At 45.7% G+C, this 23,048-nt stretch overlaps 1 protein-coding gene across 1 annotated transcript in view; it reads right to left on the bottom strand.

Annotated features, from left to right (window-relative positions):
- Positions 1–22,751, bottom strand: part of ETNK1 (ethanolamine kinase 1) — a 33,225-nt gene extending 10,474 nt beyond the window's left edge. Inside the window, exons 1-4 of the mRNA XM_018560021.1 lie at positions 22,497–22,751; positions 4,386–4,645; positions 2,328–2,468; positions 887–1,029 (exon numbers count right to left, since the gene is read on the bottom strand). Coding sequence (XP_018415523.1) covers positions 887–1,029; positions 2,328–2,468; positions 4,386–4,645; positions 22,497–22,646 — 694 coding nt within the window. The 5' untranslated portion in view covers positions 22,647–22,751. The remainder of the gene's footprint in view (positions 1–886; positions 1,030–2,327; positions 2,469–4,385; positions 4,646–22,496) is intronic.
- Positions 22,752–23,048: the final 297 nt, after the last annotated feature.

Genomic DNA, 23,048 nt, shown 5'->3' with positions numbered 1-23,048 from the left:
ATAATAGTGATGGGTCAATAGAAATGTGTGGGGAAGGGTTTAATGGTTAGATCAAACACTACCTGCATGTCAGAACTGCTCTAAATGCCATGGCGAGAAGGTTTGACAGGTTGCTGCAGGTATGTGCAGGCACCTTTAAGTGCCTGTTCATTTCTGTATCAGATTGTCCTGCCCCCAATGACAAGATTTCTTTATATAAAGTTTATAATATACTCTAATGATCAGGAAACATTTTGGAAGTAAAGGCCTTCTCTCCTATTCCTCACACCTCTAAGTTTTGATTGCACATGGTGTCCAACTGACGGCAATCAGATTCCGGGACTAGATAGCAGCATCAAGGTAATACAATGAAGGAAATCAGACGGAGCCTTGTTTGGTTAGAATGGCCTTCATACCCACAGATACCCCTATGGCTCATCACCCTACTTGAACTGTACATTGACCCTATATTGTGGCTCAAACTAACCGGTTCACAAGCTATAAAATAAATGAAGCACAGCAGTTAGCATTTGCATTTTGCATAAGGCCACAAAACAGAAACTGCATATTATGAATAAATCCCACAAAAAAGTAAATGAGAATGCAGTTTGGGAGGGGTTAATGAAGGTTTAGGAGGGGCCCGTTAGTACAGAGGAGCAACAGAAAGATTAAAAAGGAAGAGGAATAAAAAAATAAAATTAAAAAAAAACATTCCCCCACTACAACCTTTCAGGTAAGAAAACCGTCAATGAAATGACCACGCACTATAAACAGCAGGAAATTTTCCCTACTTACCAAAGGAAACAGAAGTGGGAGCCACAAGGAAAGAAAAATGTGTAGTGTAGCTAAAGAGTGGACGGCTGACAGCTATACCGGTGCAAAGTACTTACTTTTTCCCAGTACCTACCTCTCTTTTCATTGTAGATTATGTTCTTACACAGTAGATCATTGTGACACAGAACCACAGGAGAGCCCAAATTGGACAGCACGTCCTTCATCCATGCCATCTCCTGCTGCAGGACCTGCCGGTTCGGAACATCGCGAACAAACCTGCCATGTTGAGAAAAAAAAAAAAGATGGATGAATACACTTTGTTTCATGAGAACCCATGACGTGTTTTGGCTTTAGTTTTTAGCACTACAAGAGAAGCGGTGGTGAGGATTGCTCTCAGGGCAAGAATATTACACAGACATTGCCACTTTACCCTCAATTCACCAATCAAAAACACTAAATATCTGACATAATATTCATTATTTTCAGCAGTAAGAGTTGAAAAAACAGGCAATATGTTAGTGAGCTCATTATATTTCCTTCCCCACCTTTTCCATTGAGATTTAGAACACAACTATCCCTCTCTCAATCCATTCCAAGATGCTAGGTGTCATCCTGGACTCAGACCTCACTTTTCTGTCCCACATCCAATGACTGTCCAAATCCCGCCGCCTTCACCTTCATAACATGTCCAAAATACACCCCTTCCTCACCAATGAAACCACAAAGCTTCTCATCCACTCACTTGTTATCTCTCATCTCAACTATTGCAACTCTCTCCTCATTGGTCTACCTCTACACAGGCTATCCCCCCTTCAGTCCACTATGAATGCAGCTGCTAGACTCATCCACCTAACCAGCCGCTCAGTGTCTGCAACCCCCCTCTGTCAATCCCTGCACTGGCTTCCAATAGCCCAAAGGATAAAATTCAAAATATAAACAACCACTTACAAAGCCATCCAAAACTCTGCCACCGGCTATATCTCAAACCTTGTCTCAAAGTATCACCCGAACCGTCCCCTCCCAAAACCTCCGGTTCTCTATCTCATTCATCAACTCCTCCCATGCTTGCCCCTAGCACCTCTCTCGTGTCTCCCATCCTCTGGAACTCCTTACCCAAACCTGTCAGTCTATCTCCTACTCGGTCTGCCTTTAGGTAATCCCTAAACACTCATCTCTTCAGGGAAGTCTATCCCCCCTCAAGCTAACCACTGTACAATGTCTTAAACAAATCTCCACACAGCTACCTCCTCATGCATCACTTGTACCTCCCTTTTAGAGTGTAAGCCCTGAGGGGCAGGGCCCCCCTTACCATCTTGCCTTGATTTGTATTGTAACTGTAATGTCTTCCTTCTATTGTAAAGCGACTCTCAAACTGTTGGCGCTATATAAATCCTGAATAAGAATAATAGTGGAACTGAGCCATCGGGTAGACCCGGACAAAAGAATCATGTAGCTTGTAATAAGTGTTTTTTTCACGGTGTGAATCACATCGAAAGGGAACAGCGTGAACAATACTCAGCAGCAAACACTGTTTATTCTAACGTGGAAGACACATGCATTATTAATCAGATTACCTTTCATTGATGACGGAGTCTTCGAATTCAGTTGGAATAAGAGCGAAGTACTTCCTCATTTTAAACCACAAATTGGATTTTGGGATCCAGCCATTGTGGGCGTGAATGGCATGGATCTTAGCGAGCTGTTGGGCTATGAGTCTAGAACAACAACAAAAAAGAAAACAATTACCAAGCTGTATATAACATGTGACTATTTTACTGAACTATGGTTCCATCACAGTAATGGGCATATTTAAGCTGCAGCAACTGATACCATACCCCTACTACATATGAAAAGAAATGAGTAGGAACATGGAGCTTTAAAAATATAATCTACCACAGCCAGGCTAGTCGTTTAAAATGTGTACATACTTTATCAATTTACATAAAACTTGATTTGCAGAAAACAAAAGAAAAGCTTAAACATGGCCATGCTACAAACGCTGAGCAACACTACACACGGCGCACATCTAGTCCCGATACCCATTCGGCTACAAGTGCCCACAGACCTGCCCTTCCTACATGTCCCCACCCCTGCAGCATTTGTATCTGCTTTTATACTGCTTCTTCTTCTCCTCCCTCAAATGATACAAATGCCGGGGAACACTAGTGACGGCGCACATCTAGTCCCGATACCCATTCGGCTACAAGTGCCCAGACCTGCCCTTTCTACATGTCCCTACCCCTGCGGCATTTTTATCTGCTTTTATACTGCTTCTTCTTCTCCTCCCTCAAATGATACAAATGCCGGGGAACACTAGTGACGGCGCACATCTAGTCCCGATACCCATTCGGCTACAAGTGCCCACAGACCTGCTCTTCCTACATGTCCCTACCACTGCAGCAATTTTATGTGCTTTTATACTGTTGCTCCTTCATCCTCTCCTTCAACGCTACAAACGACAGGGAACATTAGAGGCGGCGCACATCTAGTCCCGATATCCATCCGGCTACAAGTGCTAACGAACCTGCCCTTCCTACATGTTCCTACCCGTGCAGCATTTATATGTGCTTTTATACTGCTGCTTCTTCATCCTCTCCTTAGACCTTAGACCATCTCTCCAGAGCACCTCCCTCCTGAGTAAGCCGTTATGTGCTAAACGCATAGAAAATGAAACCATCAGGATATTATTTTGTGCCGAATTTATGATCATCTACTGACTTGGATCATGGCCGTGACCCGAGGATCCCTCACATATTTATTCAAATTTATATTCATGACGTTACTAACAATCGTATGGTTACAAGGCGTTGTCCGGTCAAGGCTAAGCAACTGTTTTTAATGTTTAAGCTTTCCTTTCGTTTTCCGCAAATCATGTTTTATGTAAATTAATAAAGTATGTAGAAATGTTTAAAGGAATAGCGCGGCAGTGGTACATGAGACCTTTAATACCCTTCATATTCGTATTCCTTCATTTTATTGAAAGCTAGCCACCGTCATAGGTTCTTATCCAGTTGTCTTCACATCAATAAAAACTAGAACACCCCACAAACGGGGCCTCAGCAGATAATCGGGAGATCAATGTCTGATTCCACGTACTCCGTTTCTAGCCGTGCTGCAATACCTGCGCTGTGCACTGATCACTCACTGACGCTCTAAACCGCGGCATTACAAGTCACCAGAATCTTCTTAGGAGCTCATTTCCCTGCGTAAGCATTGGATGCATTACGTGTATAGGTTTAACTCTGTCACCTTCAAGAAGAAGCCACAGACGCAGCAGAGATGGAAATGAACAGGAAGGCATGGATGAACGTACTACCGTCAGAGGCCGAGGTATGCCGGCCTGGCCGTGTTTATCCAGAGCACAGAGTAAGTAAACAGGCTGCTGCACAGAGCAGATGGGGCAGGATATGAGAAACATTCAGTTGAATTTGCACACATCCACTTTTTTTTTCTTTTCTCTGTGCACGCTTTGACAAGTGATCCCATCAACCATGTGACTGTAGCCGCATGCAATGTTTGCAATGACAAACAACTCTTAAACAGAGAGTACACTCCCAGTATCCATGGACATTTACTGATGGTTTATAAACACTAAACAAAAGAGAAACCTGTATCAGGTTTAAATTCCATACCTGAAAATGCTAGGATTACAGACGTGTTCGGGATCCAAGGCAGCCCCTTCCATGAACTCATAGCAGAGCCCATTGTTGAAGGTGCAGTACAGTCGGGGAGCACAGCCGTGAGACTGCAGTACCCGAAAACTCTTCAGCTCCTCATCACGGTCCACGAGCAGCTCCGTTTTATTCCCATAGATCCTCACCAGGACTACATCGTCCATCATGTCGCCAACATAGCAACCGATCAGTTTATTGGTTATGCCGTCAGTAAACACCTGGAAAACAAAATGCAGGTTCAATACAAGACCGATATCTAAAATGTTTGTCATTAGGCATAAAGCTATAAAATATACTTCGAAACAATGGGATGTTCTATCAGATCACTAAAGTAACACTAAACTCAGGAGTTCAATCCTAAAAATTACATTCAAGTACCTTAACCATTAGCAAAAATGTCTCTTATTTGTGTATCACTCGGGTGCAGGGATGCGCCGATACTAGTATCGGTGCCAATGCCAAGTACTCGCCCAAATGGTCCAATGCCTGGCCCGATACTTCAGCTTCCGGTATCAGGAAGCTGGGCAGCGAGTCATTACATGCTGCCCAGCTTCCTGATTGGCCAGCTCCATGCTCCCTCGTCACGAGGGAGCATGGAGCCAGCTTCCCAGCCAATCAGGTCATTATACGGCGTCACAGGTCATCAGTCATTATACGGCGCCCGGCTTTCTGATTGCCCAGAAATCCGGCTCCATGCTTTCTCATCACCTAGTGACGAAAAGCATAGAGATGGCTTCACTTCTAATTGGGAAGCCGGGTGGTGATTCTTTACACGCCGCCCAGCTTCCCGGCTAATTGGGAAGCCGGGTGGCGTGTTATTACATGCCGCCCGGCTTTCTTAATGGGACTTCGGGTATCGGTATTGGCGAGTACCGAAAAACAAATATTGGTACTCGATAACGAAAAACCAGTATTGGCTCATCCCTAACAGGACCCATGGGGAACAAAAGTCGCCACCCTGCAGAAGGAAGGACAGTGTCAGCACCAATTCAGAGATGATTGGAGGATCTACAGCCGATACACAAATAAGATACATTTTTGTTAATAAATAAAATACTTGAACGTATTTTTTAAGATTTAACTCCTGAGTTTAGGGTCACTGTATCTCATTCATACATGGCTAGATTTTCATCTACAAATGACTCAATTCGCCCATGCACATTAAACAACATTTAGGCCCCGTTCACCACAGGGCAGCTCGGTCGCACGGATTTGTCTGCCCTGAACCGCCGACATGAATCCCATATATTCCTATGCGCAATCCGAACCGCCCGCTGCCCAGAATGCTGCCTGGGCTATTTTTTTTCGTGCTGTTCAGTGCATTTTCCCATATAGATTTCAATGGAAACGCGCTGATAGGTGCATTTTTGGCCGTTTTTAATTGCGTTTCAGCGCTGAAACGTGATTAAAGACGCCCCAAAACGCCCTTTCAAAAATCGTGCTGGTGCTTCCGGTGTGAATGGGGCCTTATGATGGAATCCCCCATTTTGACTGCAGGGAATTGGATGAAGTCACAGTCCAGCCAACCATATTTCACCCAGCTCCTTTAGTTCTGTAATGGAAATTTGTCACGCTGGTTGTTGCCAACAGTGTCACCCGCTCGGCTCAAATTTCAGCTCATTGAAAAACAATAGACTGAACTTTGAGTTGCATATGTCCAGCTTCATAGAAAGGGAGCGATAATGCTACTACACAGTTAGGCATACATTGAGAAGATCATCACCTGCAATGTACCCCATGAGCTACTTTTCCAATAAATCTCTGATAAAAATGGCATTAGAGTGCCTACAGACAGACACAATAGTAGGACAGATTATAATTGTTTTGCTCCTGATCTCCTTCTGTACACGGAGCGGATTTCAGAAAAAAACGACAACAACAAAGCAAGCAGTCACGAGGTTATGGAAGAGTTTGTAATGAACCCGACTACACCTATTCACTGCTCTCTCTTCTATAACCCGGCCCACATGGATTACTATAAAGAAACAATCACACACCCAGGGAGCATCAGACTTACACACAGGGGTATGCAACCTCAGTATGCCCACTGTGGTGGAACTACAAATCCCATCATTGTTTAGGCCTCTGGGAGTCATGCCTATTGCTGCCACTCCTGCAATGCCTCACGGGACTTGTAGTTCCACAACATCTGGAGTGCAGAGGTTGCCCACCGCTGAACCAAGGCTTCCTGTGCCTGTGTTTATCAGTTTTAGTAGCAGTCACATTTCCTCTGAAGTCACTTGGAGGCTGGCGCAGGGGAACCATGACACACAGCGGGGAAGGGGGAGCAGGCATCCGATACACCCGGAAGTATTAACTGGCAAATCTGCATAAATAAACTGGGCTTTCTGGGTGCACCAATGAGAATCTTACATGAGTCATTTCTTAAAGTGCATTAAGAATATCAGTATATATACACATGTACGGTAAAACCATAAAAGACAACCAACATAGCCAGGCCTTCAAAAAAAAAAAAGTCTCAAAGAAGGTGCCACTGTCTTAAATTCCAGGCAGTAATGCAATGGGTAGTGCTCCCAAATGTGGATGCAAGTCCTCCGATTTCATCCAAATATTGAGTTAGATGGTTGCACAAAGAATTTAAGGGTGGCGTGCTTCTGCAAATGTCTCGACGTGTTTTGCCAAAAAGCGCATCTTCAGGAGAGAGACGCTCCAAGGTGGTGAATTGGACTGCTCCACTCCACAGAATACAGAGCATCGGAGGCGAACACCACTCCCTGTGCGGGACCCCAAGAGGGGACACCGCAAACACCAGACCTGGATGGGCACAGCTTCATAGGTGTCTGGTGGTCCAGTGACTCCTGCAATGTGGTGATGCAAGCTCTGGTAGGTACGCACACAATATATTATAGTTATTTGGTAAAATTAGGTACCTCGGCTTATATTCGGTACGGCTTATACTCGAGTATATACGGTATCTATATATATTTTTATTATTAGGGATGCACCAACACTAGTACTTGTCCAATTGCTCCCGATGCCTATCCTAATACCAGACCTTCTGGTATCAGGGAGCCAGGCGGTGAGTCATTACACGCTGCACAGCTTCCCGATTGTCTGGGAGGCCAGCTCCATGCACCCTCGTCATCAGGGAGCATGGAGTGGCTTCCTGGCCAATCAGGAAGCCGGTGGGCGGGTAATGACTTGCCCCCCCGGCTTTCCGAGAGGCTAGCTCCATGCTCCCTTGTCATTTGGTGACAAGGGAGCATGGGTCCAGCTTCCCTGCCAATCAGGAAGCCGGGCGGCGTGTAATGACTCGCTGTCCAGCTTCCTGAATGGTCGGGAAGCTGGCTAATCAGGAAGTCGGGCAGCAAGTCATTACCCGCCCCCTGGCTACCTGGTGAGGAGGGAGCATGGCGACAGCTTACCGGCTAATCGGGAAGCCGGGGCGGCGAATCATTACACGCCACCCTTAACATGGGTGCAAAAAATGAAAAAAGGGCCTCAGTCATGAAGGGGTTAATAGGACTTCCAGCATCAGCGAGTACCTGAAAAAAAAATATCAGTACTCGATACCGAAAAACCTGTAACGGTGCCTCCCTACTATAAAATATTATAACACACACTTGTGCTGTATATAGCAGATTTTCACATGAAAACAAAATGCTTTTTTCCCCTACAAAGATTATCGGGTGACCTGAAGTCACTGCGTTGTGTATAAACGTTGGCACGTAGGTTTATGATGGGGAGGAATTCTCCCACAGATTGCACGGAATGCGTTCACACCCACTAGGAGTCTCCACAGCACAAAGCCGCAACTAGATATCTGATCAGAACAGCAGCAAACATCCTCTATATAAACGGCAGAGGATTCATACAGGTTCTGAGGACTAAAAATATAAAAAGGTCCCACGTGTGATTTAAAAACAAGACGCAGAGTCCTCCGAGTACACAACACCCTGGAGGAATGCACAAAGTGTATACAGACACCATGCCAGGCACCGGCAAACAATGGGACTGTTATATAACTTCACCCGCAGCCAGAACACAAGGAAAAGTACAAGTGCTATTTTTGTTATATTGCACAATATATACATTCTGCAGAAAATGAGAAGTATTCCTTTGTATTTTCTGCGTGCGTGTGGAATACACATCAGGAATGCAGAACCACTGCAGAAAAAAAGGGGAACCACCGCTGAGCAATACATTCAGTCCCATGTCAGCACCGCCAAGGCACCAGAGAACCTACTCTCCTGGACTGAAATGGCTTACTCCGATTTCACCGCACACTGCGCGCTTCTCACAATGTGCATTAGAAGCTGCAGCAACTCACAGAGCCCATCTCATTTCCTGGCTGGAGGCTCCAGTACCATCTAATCCTTTCCTCACTAACCTGACAGATCCTGGCTCGTCCCTTTCATTAATTGGATTTCATTCTTTCAATCATGGAGGCTCAGCATCACATGTGGGCGTTACCTAGGGCCGTCCAGATGCAAATTCAGTCTGCCTAGGAACACCCACTCCTCCAGAATGACATCCACCCATGATATTTGCAGAACTCCTCCCAAGAGGTCGGCCTGTATGGAATGTGCAGAGACCTCCACCCTCACCAAAACGTCAATGAAGACTGTAATGACATCTCCCGGAAGAAGGAGAGATGTCCTTCTGTGACAGACAAGAGGGAATTAGTGATAAAGAGCACATTGTGCAAGATGGAGGACGGACTGTTTGTGGGCAAGCCTATAAATGCACCACTTCATGTTAGGATGCGTTTACCCCCAGCTGTCCACACTGTTTTGTTTGAACTGTGGAGCCAATGTATGTACATGTATTGTACAATCCAGCCCAGGTCCGCACAGCCCAGCTTAGCTCAGGCCCGCACCGCCCCAGCTCAGCTCAGGCCCGCACCGCCCCAGCTCAGCTCAGGCCCGCACCGCCCCAGCTCAGCACCGCCCCAGCTCAGGCCCGCACCGCCCCAGCTCAGCTCAGGCCCGCACCGCCCCAGCTCAGCTCAGGCCCGCACCGCCCCAGCTTGCTCAGCTCAGGCCGAGCTCATGTACGCACCGCCCCGGCCCAGCTCACGTACGTGTACAAAGGCTGTGAAGAGAGTTCACACTAAGATTGTGTTTACATGTAAGTTCCCCTTTCTATATTACTGTAATCAGATGTTAGGGGTCGGAAAAAAAAGCTGAATTTCAGGCCCAAGAAGTGATATTCAGGATTTGTTACTCGTTTTGTCTAGGAGGAATGTAATAGAGAACATTATTTTTAGTATTTTATTTTTATATTTTAAACCACAGTCCCACAGGCTTCCTTATCGCCATCTCCAGTCTTGCACTTAAAGCAGACCTTTACCCCCTTTCACTAAAAATCACATCAACATGCAGCTCTTCATGCCAATAGGAAACATCTTACATTCATTAAACATATTTTACTTACAATTCTTGTTTTTCTCATTTCCTGCTCCTCTTGGGCATTAGTGATGTAATGTGCCCAAGTGTTGCATCCTGGGAAGATTACGCCAGCAGAGCATTGCTGGGAAATCTCATGAGATCTCAGGGAAAGGCATTTTCCTCCCCTGAGATGATGTGCATGGTCACATGTCCTAGTCACATGTGCCAGAGTTCCAGGAAGTAAAGGGAGATCTAGTAAAAATGGCAACTGTGAGAAGAACGGGGAGGAAAAGAAAAATAAGGTATGCAAGGAAATTATCTAGAAGTATGTGTTTGTAGATTGTCATTACTAAACATTTCTAAAGCTGCATTGGTTGTCATTTCTAAGATATAGGTAAAGTTCCTTTTTAACACGATGACATCAAAGGCCCGCCCACATTCTGGAGAATGCACACATTCCATGGACGCAATGCAAAAGCATAGTGTCGCAGCCAAATTAAATATTTCTGCACCCTGACCTCCTGGAGTTGCAATCATATGCGCACGATATAGATCTCAGCCGTCTTATTAAAGCCGAACTCCAGGCAAACCACTAAATATAGAAGCCAGCTCTATTGAGGACTACTAGTGAAAACCTCAACAGTTAGGCTGTCATTTTTAAGGAGCACTGGCGACCCGCCTCCAGCCATGGATGAAAACACACATGGGAGATTTCAAAGGATTTGTATTGCTGCCCATACATTTCTGAGATTTACACAGCACCACCCTGTCTAGCAAGGCAGGAAACCTGATTTTTCTCTGCTGCAATTAACACTTACATCTCTTGTTCCTCCCACAGCCTGTGACTGGACAGTGAAATGAGAAGCAGCAGACTGAAGAGTGCATCTCTCTGCTCTTTCTCATCAGCTACCTTAGCACATGAACAGAGCAGAACAGTTGGCTGGCTACTTGGGCCATTTCTCGCTCTCCCCGCCTGAGCTTTACTGTAAAATAACGTGACGATTCCGAATCAAATTCATGTACAACAACTTGCATTTTAAATACACTGAATATAGTATTACTAAATGCAGAGCTGTGTCAACTCATTTTTGTATTACATCCATCTGGTGTTGCGCCCTACATATACCCCAATGTGCTTATAACGCAGTCTGCTTCAGAGCCCGAGCTTGCACTTTGGCATGCAAGAGCCGGCCACAGAAGCAGGCTCCAGATAGACCGACTTGCATTTTGGTGAAGTAAGAAAGGTCTTTATGGTATGGTCATGCAAATGGCGCTCATCACTAGCGTCCCACATGCCAAACAAAGCAAGGGCTATAAAATTATGGAAATAAAAGGACAGCCGCTACTACCATGTAGATCGGAGGTAGTTTAACTTCACTTCAACCCCCTCCCCCACTGCTGAGGAACTACAAGTCCCATAAGGCATTGCAAGACTGACAGACCGAGGTATGACTTCCAGATGCAGGGACATGATGGAACTTGTAGTTTCACCACAGCTGGAGGGTCATAGGATTAGCTACCCCTGATGTAAATAATACTGCGAGGGCCTCACTTTTCTTTCATTCAAAGACACACCCAGTATCGTGAAGAGCATTCCTTATGCAGTCTAAGATTATAAAACACATATTTGAAGAACGTCAGTATGCGGAATATTTATGATCCATGTTATATGGTAGAAATGATAACAGCCAACATTCCAGTCCCCACACAAGACACACACATGGGCCTCATAACATAACTATCACTAACATGGAAAAATACAAACCACAATCATTTTAGTGCTGCACGGTACGGGGAGTGGACAAGCAAACAGAAGGATGAGAGACTTACAGGGTTATTCACAAAAGGGTTAAGAGTTTGGAGAAGGCCGGAGAAGTGAGATGAATTGGAGAATTTTTCCAAATCAGCTATGTTGGCCTAGATGGTTCACTTCTCCTGCCTTCTCCAAACTCTTCACCCTTCTGTGAATAACCCTGTAAGCTTCCTTTACACAGAAAGGTCAGTAAAGTGGCTGAATGTGTCATTACACTACAGCTTATATAATCAATTATACGATCACAACAGGTATAAATCAAATAATAGAAATGACAGGGGTGGACAAATTTAGGAGCCAGCTCCATTGACAACTAGACAAAACCTCTAATGTTGGGTGCCAGATGTAATTGTTAAAGTGACGCTACACATAAATCTTAAAAATGCATTCAAGTACCTTAACTATTAACAAAAATGTATCTGATTTGTGTATCACTCGGCTGTAGATCCTCAAATCATCTCTGAATTGGTGCTGACACTGTCCTTCCTTCTGGAGGGGGGCTACTTTTGTTCCCCATGGTCCATGTGTGTGTTGTAAAGTGGTCACTGCCCCAAGCTCGCTCCTGTGATGGACTACAATCTCAATAACAATGAATAAACTAAACATGAGTAGCCCCCCTACAGAAGGAAGGACAGTGTCAGCACCAATTCAGAGATGATTTGAGGGTCTCCAGCCGACTGACACATAAATAAGATACATTTTTGTTAATAGTTAAGGTACTTGAATGTATTTTTAAGATTTAACTTCTGAGTTTAGTGTCACTTTAAAGAGCATTGGCTACCTGACCCCTGGGATTTGTCCCGCCCTGATATAAGATGAGGTTAAAGCGGACCTTCACACTCAAAAAATCAAATTCTACCCATGCATCCTTCTATGTATGAGGATTAATAATAACATAGACGTGTCAGGTGTAAAATGCTGTGATTGTGAAATACTTACACTTGCAGAGCATTCACTTCCTGCTTTGAAAGGGCAAAATGACTTCAGTTTGCCAAACCAATGCACACTGGGATTGCCTTGTCATCAGCAGAGCATTGCTGGGAAATCTCATCTGTAATCTCATGAGATCTCGGGGAAAGGCATTTTCCTCCCCTGAGATGATGTGCATGGTCACATGTCCTAGTCACATATCCCAGAAATCCAGGAAGCAATAGGAGAGCTAGTAATCTGCCCTTAGTAATCATGGCCACTGTCAGAAGACTGGGGAAGAAAAGAGAAATAAGGTATGCACAGAATACAAAGCCGGCAATTATCTAGAAGTACGTGTTTGTAGATTGTCATCACTAAACATTACTAAAAAGGTGTTTATTTTAAATAGGGATGCACCGATTCCGTTTTTTCGGTATTGGAGTAACAATATTTTTTTTTTCTGTACTCGCTGATACCGAATACCGATCCCGGAAGCCCCATTAAGGAAGCCAGGCGGCGTGTAGTGACACGCCAACTGGCTTCCTGATTAGCCGGGAAGCCATCTCCATGCTACCTCATCACCAGGTGATGAGGAAGCATGCAGCCGGCTTTCTGGTCAATCAGGAAGTCGGGCGCTGTGTAATGATGCGTTTCCCGGCTTCCTGATTGGTCGAGAAACTGGCCAATCAGGAAGCTGGGCAAAGCATCATTACACGGTGCCAAGCTTCCTGATTGGCCGGTAAGCTGGCTCCATACTCCCTCGTCACCAGGTAACGAGGGAGCAGGAAGCCGGCTTTCTGGCCAATCAGAAAGCCGGGCGGCGTGTAATGACACGCTGCCTGGTTTCCCGATTGGCTGTGTAGCCAAGTGACGAGGGAGCATTGAGCCGGCTGCCCGGCCAATCAGGAGGCACGGAAGCGTGTAATGACTCGCTGCCCGGCTTCCCGATACTGGAAGCCCAAGTATCGGAGCATTTGGGCGAGTACGAGTACTCGCCATCGGCACATTTACTAGTATCAGTGCATCCCTAATTTTCAATATATGGGTAAAGGTCCGCTTTAAGTGCAACATGATCAACTAAAGGGGAAAAAATGTTTTAAAAAAATTAAAAAGAAAGATATTTGCACATCATATGGAGAGAGAGAAAAAAAAAAAAAAAAAAGGGAAAACATCTTTGCTTCCATCCCCCTAGTTTACAGGCAGGACACAATCCAATTATACTTCCCTCCTGTATGTGGAATATTTAACACACCTTGTAGAATAACAATATAAATAAAATCATAATTTACATTGAAAAGGTGGCGTGGCCAAATTAGCAAAGCCATTAAAAAACTGTAAGCAATAAATGCTTTCCAAAGTTGGATATACACAGTTAGAAGATCGTACGAAAGTTCACATGAAAAATCTTGTCCGTTGGTAATGCCATCAGAGATCCGACGAATGTCGCTCCAAATTCCATTTCATTTTAACATTCGATTAAGGAATAAATGGAGTTTCCTGCATGAAAACCACATTCACGGTTATAACGTTGTTCGAGATATTCCATCCTGCTCCTTTGATTCCTTTTCGTCACTACCTCAAAAACGATCGTCGATTTGAGCTCATGAATGAAGATTGAGCAAATGTTGCAACAATGACCGTTTTTGAACGCAATTCTAACTATGTATAACCAGCTAAGGGCTTGTTCACACCATGTCCGCACTTGAAATGCATCCCAATGTATTTCTATTGACTCTCTGGGCTCTGTTCACACCAGTGCAGTCCTTTCCGGTGTGCAGGGGAAAGAAACATTTGCATGCACTATTTTTTCTAGTCTGGACTGCACCAAAACGCATATGTAAACCCTTCATCGGAAGCCCGCCCCTCAGGGGGGCGGGCTTGCGATGATCGAGAGTGCGATCTGCCTGTCCAAGATGGGCAGATCGTACGTTTTTTTAATCCCTTTACAACCATCGCAAGACAAAAGTCTTGCGATGGTTGTAGAGTGTATGGCCACCTTTAGTGTTACTAACATTTTGCAACTGATTAGGTTAATTGGCAACAGGTCAGTAACATGATCGGGTATAAAAAGAGCATCTTAGAGAGTCAGAGTGTCTCAGAAATAAAGATGGGCCGAAGTTTACCGATCGGTGAAAAGCTGCGTCTAAATATTGTCGCACAATTTCAGAATAATGTTCCTCAATGTAAAATTGCAAAGACTTTAAATATCTCGTCATCTACACTACATAATATCATCAAAAGATTCCGAGAATCTGGAGAAATCTCTGCTCAAGGGACAAGTCTGAAATGCAATATTGGATGTCCTTGATCTTCAGGCCCTCAGACGGCACTGCATCAATGATTCTGTGACGGACATCACTGCATGGGCTCAGGAATACTTCCAAAAATTACTTTCTGCTTGCCGTGCCATCCAGAAATGCCAGTTAAAGCTGAACAGGATTCAGAAACACAGCCGTCTTCTCTGGGCCAAAGCTCATTTAAAATGGTCTGTTATAAAGTGGAAAACTGTTCTGCGGTCAAACTAACGGAAATTTGACATTCTTTTTGGCAACCGTTGACGGCGCGTCCTCCGGACTAAAAGAGGAGAGTGACCTTCCGGCTTATCAGCGCCGAGTTGAAAAGCCTGCATCTCTGATGGTATGGGGGTGCAGTAGAGTGTATGGAATGGGCAGCTTGCACATCTGGAAAGGCACCATCAATGCTGAACGATATATCCAGGTATTAGAGCAGCATATGCTTCCATCCAGATGACGTCTTCTTCAGGGAAGGCCTTGCATATTTCAGGAGAATGCTAAAGCGCATACTGCATCTATGACAACAGCATGGCTTCATAGTAGCAGAGTCCGGGTGCTTAACTGGCATGCCTGCAGTCCAAGTGCTTTCACTAATTAAAACTATTTGGTGCATCTTGAAATGAAAAAAAAAAAATACGACAAAGAAGACCTAGGACTGTTGAGCAGTTAGACTCCAATATCAGGCCAGAATGGGACAACATTCCTCTCTCAAAACTCCAGCAACTGGTCTCCTCATTTCCCAGACATTTACAGAGTGTTGATAAAAGAAGAGGGGATGCTACACCGTGGTAAACATGGTCCTGTCCCAACTCTTAGGAGACGTGTTGCTGCCATCAAATTACCTGATTTTGTTTCTTAAAATGGTCCATTTTCTCAGTTTAAACATTTGATGTTTTCTTTTTTCTATTGTGAATAACATTTGCAGATCATTGCATTCTGTTTTTATGTAGATTTTACACAGCTTCCCAACCTTTTGGGGAATTGGGGGTTGGACTTATTCCCATTGAACCGATGGGTCTTAGCAACCCTTAAAGCTAAAAAATAGGAAATCCTCGGACAATGCAAGTTGCTTTGTGTTGGTTCGGCAGCAGGGAACACATTTCAGCGCCCCTCTCCTCCACTAATGTTTAACCAAATATTACTCTAGTTTTCACACAAGCTGGTGGCATGAATGTAAATGGAGAGCTCCAGGGTGCGAATGACCACCAACTAATTGAAAACACCAGATGATGAAATGCCGGATCAGTCACGTACGTTCGCTACAGCAAATTTACATTCCAGTCCTGCAAAACGATTCCATGGGGATGGACGAGAATCTTCATGAATATCAGCCAATCTGCCAGGTTCAGGCGCAGAATTACAATTCACCATTTACCTGATCAGAGCAAATGTTTATTTTTCTCATTCTCGGTTTTTCAAAAATGTAAAGATTTGGATGGCAAGCAAAAGGTCGTCAGGTTGTCAGAATCCCAATCAGGTTTTATTGAAGTGCCCCCTGTCGGGAGATTCACCCTATGTGAACTAAAAGTGATGTCAAACTCTAAATGTTACAGTTGTCACTGGAGCAGGAGGTCAATCTTCCAATGGGCCATCAATAACATTCATTTAAAACTTGAATACGTAATCAGTAACTAAGTGCATATACAACGAGCACGACTTTTATCTTAGGAACATGTGTGTGGCATGTTCGTAAGATAAATGCCGCAAGCGCACACTGCCCGTTCAGCATTGCGGTCATCGGAAGCCCGCCCCTCAGCGGGGCGGGATTGCGATTATCGCAAGTACGATCTGACTGTCCAAGATGGGCAGATCGTACGTTTTTTTTAATTACCTTACAACCATCGCAAGACAAAAGTCTTGCGATGGTTGTAAGGTCTGTGGCAAGCTTTACCCGTCACGGTCAGTCTTGCAATGCTTCTTGAGACTTGGAGTTCCACAACAGCTGGAGGGCCAGAGATGCCCACCCCTGAGGCACTTTCAGTTCCTTGGCCAAGTGCCGAGTAGCTGTTCTGCAGAGCTTCAGTTCGCTGCTGCAGCTTCACTGAATGCTTCGGCCGCACAGTGCTAAGCAAAATGGCGGAGGATTCGGTGGTAAACTCTGCCATTAGTGCAATTTCTACTGTCAGACAGATATTCCAAAACATTAAATTGTAGGTTTCCACACTGAATTGTGATTTGCTACATCGGAGCTCAGGCACCCTTCTCCATAGTTGCCAGGTGTGCCCAGTTACAATGGCCGCTGGTGCTCTGTCCCCACCTTCTCCGGCACATTCACTTCCGCTGCGAGTGCTAAGTTAGCAGTGCTGAGCGCTGACTTGCAGCACAGCGTTCAGCTGAGGTTTGCTAGCTCAGCACTCGCAGCGGCTGAGCAACTGAACACGCCTCTGGTTTAAATGGTTAAAGAGGAACTTTACCAATGTATTGTCTCCAAAACAGTTACTTTCAAGGCACGCCAACTGTCAGGGCTTGTTCACACCAGATCCGGACCAGATCTGGACGCATTTCTGCATACGCAGTGCGGTGGTTTTTTTTAGCTTATAATGGGCTTTCAGGTGTGGTCCAGAGCAGTTGAATGCGTTTTTTATGTGTGTACGTGTGTTTTAGTGTATACCAGAGGAGAAAACAAAATAGGGCATGCTGCAGTTTTTCCACATGCACTGGAACTGATTGTTGTGATGTGAACTAGAGCCCCAAATACATGGGATGCGTTTTTGATGCATTCTTAAACTGCTTTCCTCTGCATCTGCTCCTCACTTGGTGTGAACTAGCCCTCAAGGTTGCAGTGCGCTTATTTCAGCTCTCAAATGGCTGATCACATGTGCAGCACCATGGCAACTGCAATCCAAATAGAGGCCAAGATGGCACCTCCCTTGGCTGTAAGGGATAGGACGTTGGAGTTCCTCTTTAAACGGGCAGCACACTGTTGTAGCTATGGCGCAGCCTGGATGATGCGTTTCTTATGCATGTTGATCGCTCATTGCTATGACTGGTGATCTTCTGCTATTCGAATGTCAATGGAGTGCACTTATCACACTTTTGCAGGACTGTTTTGGAGGTATTTCTGGATCTACAATGGAGCCATTGAATTGGTATCAGGCCTCAATGGAATACATATTGGGAGGCCTATAGCAGGGGTAGGACAACTCCAGCCCGTCAGCTGCGAAGCAACTACAAATACCATCAGGCACTGCAAGACTAAGCCACAGACATGGAGGCATAATGGATTTATATAGTTTACCACAGCTGAAGGGCCAGCGTTTATAGTGGCTTATAGTCTGCCATGTATTACTCTGCTCTTTATTAGAGATACATATACCCAACAATTCCTTTTCTATATACTATAAATGCTGGCCATACACTGGGTGAAATTCAGCCCAGCTTGACAAAAAACGATTCTCTAGTCTAGTTTCGTCATAGGAGCCAGTCCGAAAATCCTCAGCCGAACAGTTACTGCAGCCAATCAGCTGCAGTCATTGTTCGGGTATTCTGACAGCGGCACACCCGTCTCTGTCAGCATACAATAACTCAGTTGGGGGGAAATGAATTGTATTTTCTTGTTCAGCCCCATAACCCACACTGCATGGTCAGCTTTAGTTAGCACTGCTCTGCATAGGCCACCTCAGTAATTCATGCCGGAATGTGTTGTAACTTTGTTGGCTGACAACACATGTTTTTTTTAACATAGAAAGTGCGAAATTTTTGCATGGGGGAGTAAAATATCTCTCATATAACATGACTTAATGATGATTTCGGTGCTCCCTTTTCACTGAAATCTTCCAATGGGGATTCTTGGTCCAGTGTAGCCGTCTAAGAGGGGATTTCCCTCCCTTTGTGGAGATTGTCTCTAACTTCCTGCTACGCCCTTGGGATAGGAAGTGAAAGGAAATCTCTTCCATTTGACACAGACGGCCAAATATAACCGGAATGGGGTTCTGAACATTTCCTACTCTATCTATAACAAAAGAAAGTTTCGGCTGTAAATACACCTAAAGCAGAATTTTTTATTTTATTTTAAAGTTTGTTTGTTTAAATCCCGTCTTGTGACATTTCTTTTCTAAATGCCCATGGCACATGCACAGCACGCTGCGGGCAATTGGAAAATGGCGAGAATAAAGCCAGGATGTGCAGGAGTTCCATCATTGCTGGCCACTAGGGCTGCATGTAATGATTATTTTCATAATCAATTAGTTGGCCGATTATTTTTTTCGATTAATCGGATAAAAAAATGAAATAAATCCCATCTGTAATATAAAATAAAAAATACACACAAATGCCGTGTTACAAACAAAAAAGTTTACTTCAGAATAAAACTGCATACACAATTTTTTGCAATTGCACTGGATCGCACGGCATAGCTGTAACGATCACACTATGGATGGGAGGCGCGTTTGGGGTGCCGTTGAAATGAATGGCACTGCAACGCACCTCCCGCAGCAGAATTTGTCAGGCCGAAAACGACTTTCTTCCCACCTTGTATAATTGTATTGTAAGCACACGGTGCTGGAATAGCTTCAGCCAGGGAATGACAGCTGACAGTGGCAAGATTCTGTAGACGGCAGCTGAATGTAAATACAGCAGGTAGTGGGCGGGTGCAATAGCCAGCCTGCTATCGGCCATTTCAAAAGTGCAATAGACAATAGCAGGCTGGCTATTGCACTCGACCACTGCTTGCTGTGCTCTCCTCCCAGCATGTAGGAGAGAGCTAGGGGATCCAACCAACTAATCGATAATGAGAATAGTTGACAACTAATCTCGATTAATTGATTAGTTGGCGGCAGCCCTACTGACCACCCGAAGGAGTTACATCATCACTGGCCACCCAAGGGCCAAAGAAGAGCACCGGGAACCCGAAGAAGCGGTGGAGAAGATGCCGGCAGACAGAGCAACGAGGGACAGCTCTAAACTGTCGGCGGTGAAAGGCAAAAAGCCAGGCAAGTCTGCCGTATTGCATTCCTGCACAATACAACGAGAGTTCTGAGTGATTAATTAAAGCAACACCTGTAAATATCCGCAGACTTTCTATTTGTCTTACGAGGTTCACATTCTCACACTGAAAATAAATAAATAAATTTTTAAATCACCGACTTTGAACAAGCATGCAGCAAGTGAATTCAGATGTGTATACCTGTACCAAGTCAGAGACTCAATTTACTGAAGTCATTGGATCTTCACAACAGCCAGGCACCTAGCATTCCCATGGGACCAGCACTGGCAGCCCATGTTTTTTTCTCTGCACAGGTATTACATTCATTTGCAAGAAGACTTTTGGGAAGGAGAGATGCAAATCGGAGGGGAAAAAAAAAAAAAGAAATGCAACCAAATAAAGTGGTCAGACAGTGGTAGACGTGAGCTAATGTCCCATAACGATTGCCCTTGCCAAGATAACCCGGGATTTTTTTTACAGCTGTTTAATACTTGGTAGGCCACACAAGTCCCATCAGAAAAAAAAATTATTGAAGTCCTTTTTAACCAGCATCTTTTAAGCTTTTTAACTGCCCCAAAAAAATACCTCTACTGCCGCCCACCCTACCAAATGGTGCTCTGCTGATAAGGAACCACGTCCTAAGTCTCCTGTTTCCCCCTTGCAGGGCTTAGTGGTTCCTCCCACCGACCTCTGCTGATCTACTGAGCCTTGTAGTGATGTAGGAGTTGGAGGAAGGAACCAAAACATGGTGGGGGGTGGAATGCTAAAGACTTTGGTGGAGGCAAATGACTCATGGAGGTGCTATTTTCTTTAAAGTCCATTTCCACCTTTGTAAGTGTTAAGCATTTATCGTGGTAATGTAGGAGGTGCAGTGATGATGTATACATGTGCACATTTTCATGACTCACATGGCAGGCTTTCTTCATTTTTTTTAATGAAAGTTTTATTAGGCCTGAAGCCTAAAAACTCAAAATGTTCTCCACAGGAAACTCAGTCAGACACCAAGGTCCCCTTTAATGAATTAAGGTTCACCGCGGCGTGGTATGCACTTTGCTGCGCCTTCCTGTAACACCTAGATCTGAATAAGCTCCTCAAGGTCTGAGCTACCTGTGGCAACCTAGAACATTGCAGTGCACAAGTTGTCATCGTTCCAGGCCTGGGGCAGGAAAGAAAAATAAACCTCCAATGGGCTGCTACAGCTGAACTGCCATTTACAGGTGTCCTAATTACACGCTAAGCCCTTTACAACGCTGCAATCAGTCCCGGGTTCTCACGCCGCAGAAACAGAAAACACACAAACAGAATGGAAGGCTGCACAGAGGATACACAGAGGGAAGATGATGTGTGAGGGCAGGCGACTGTGTTTGCAGTGTAATGAGTCAGTCCTGAGAGAGAAGAAAAGGGAATGAATGAGAGGAGGTGACACGCCCCGGGATCTCCGCCACCCATTGGAGTACACACATGACATGAATGAGCAGCAACCGCAGACCTGGGGACCCCCTACTGACCAGAAGGCCCTGTCTGCATTCCACAACACAGAGCTGCCATCACAATGCCATTACATAGGTTGGACGTGTGTCCGCTACCATAACCCTCCCCAGTGTGACTACACAACCCAGCCCAGTATGCAGGGCTCATGTACACAATGATAGCCAGATACACGGTGAACGCAGAAGGAAATGGGGACATTCCACTGTGTGTATAGACGGAGCCGTCTTATCTCACCGCAGAGAAGGAGAAATATATTATGTACAGAGGATATTTTTTAAACCCAGTCTCGTGCACCCCCAAGATCCCACAGTCTCCCATCTCTCCCCCATCCTTCATGATCACCTCAACCATGGACCACACCACTGCATGCCACCCCACAATGCACTGCATTCCATGTCACCATGCACCCCCGCATCATACACCGCACACCCTCCCCTTCACCCCATTCTGCTCTGTGTGTTCCCCAAATTTCTTACATATCTCCCAGCTGCCTCCGTCCTCAGGTAGGTGTCTGTATGGGTATCACTGTGGGCGGTAGTGTCAGGCATCAGTCTATGTAGGTACTTGTGCAGACCCCCTAGGTAGGTACTCACATGTGTAATGCTTCCCCAGGGGGTAGGTACACCCTCCTGCAGATACTCACCTGTGCAGGGCTTTTCCTCCCCCAGTGGGTAAGTGTCCACCTGGACAGATAATCAGCTTTGTAGTCCCAGGAGGTCTGAGCAGTGAGCACTCACCTATACAGAGCCCCCTATAGGTAGGTACCCCGATAGGTGTTCACCTGAGCAGAAATCCCTGAGGTATGTTGTCACCAGTGTAGTGCCCCCTCCACATAGGTAGTTACCCCCATCATATACAGTATTTACCCCCCGCATCCATGCAGGAAGGTACCCCCCGCATCCATGCAGGAAGGTACCCCTGAATGCAGGTACCCCTGAATGCAGGTACCCCTGAATGCAAGTAGGTACCCAAGCATATGTAGGTACCGCCTGAATGCAGGTAGGAACTCCAACATATATGTAGTTACCCATGAATGCAGGTAGGTGCCCCAACATATATGCAGGTAGGTACCCCCTGAAAGCAGATAGGTATCCCAGCATAGATGTAGTTACCCTTGAATGCAGGTAGGTGCCCCCACATATATGCAGGTAGGTACCCCCACATGTATGCAGGTAGGTGCCCCCACATGTATGCACGTAGGTACCCTCCTGAATGCAAGTAGGTGGCCCAGCATATATGTAGGTACCCCCTGAATGCAAATAGGTCCGCCGGTAGGTGTGCTCTCACCTGAGTGGTGACGTCCTCGGGCCTCCAGTGCGGTCGGAGCTCTTTCAGCAGTACCATGGCCCCCTCCCGATAGCCGCTCTCCTCCAGCACGGTGACATCCAGGCGGGGCACGTCGGGGGAGCCCGGGGGAAGGTGAATATAATTAGCCATGAGCGGAGGACGAGGGAAACAGCCGGCCAGGAAAGCCCGTCCGAACCGCCCGCACACCGCACCGCCCGTCCTGGGGAGACTGTCCGGGGAAAAAGCCGGGGTTGGGGGCTGGGTGAGCGGCCTGCCTGTGTATGTGCGGCCGAGCTCCGGTCGTCTGTCTATATTTCTCTACGGTCGGTATTGCTCCGCTGTCTCTCTGGTCGGTAACGCTCTGTCTCTCTCCGGTCCCCTCTCAGCTCTGTCTGGGCGCCTCGTCTGTCAGGATGGAAAATTCCACCGCCACACCCCCCACTGACACTCCGGTGTCGCCTGATCCCTGACGTCATGGCCCCGCCTACAGAGGGAGGACCCGAAGAGGAATCGTCAGTGCAATAGGAAGGCCGGACCACGTGACCGTCGCCA

This window comes from Nanorana parkeri, unplaced genomic scaffold, assembly GCF_000935625.1.
Source record: "Nanorana parkeri isolate BGI_ZX_2015 unplaced genomic scaffold, ASM93562v1 scaffold426, whole genome shotgun sequence".
NCBI classification, from domain to species: Eukaryota; Metazoa; Chordata; class Amphibia; order Anura; family Dicroglossidae; genus Nanorana; species Nanorana parkeri.
The sequence above is the reverse complement of the archived record's forward strand: the minus strand, read 5'-3'. Positions and strand labels throughout refer to the sequence as shown.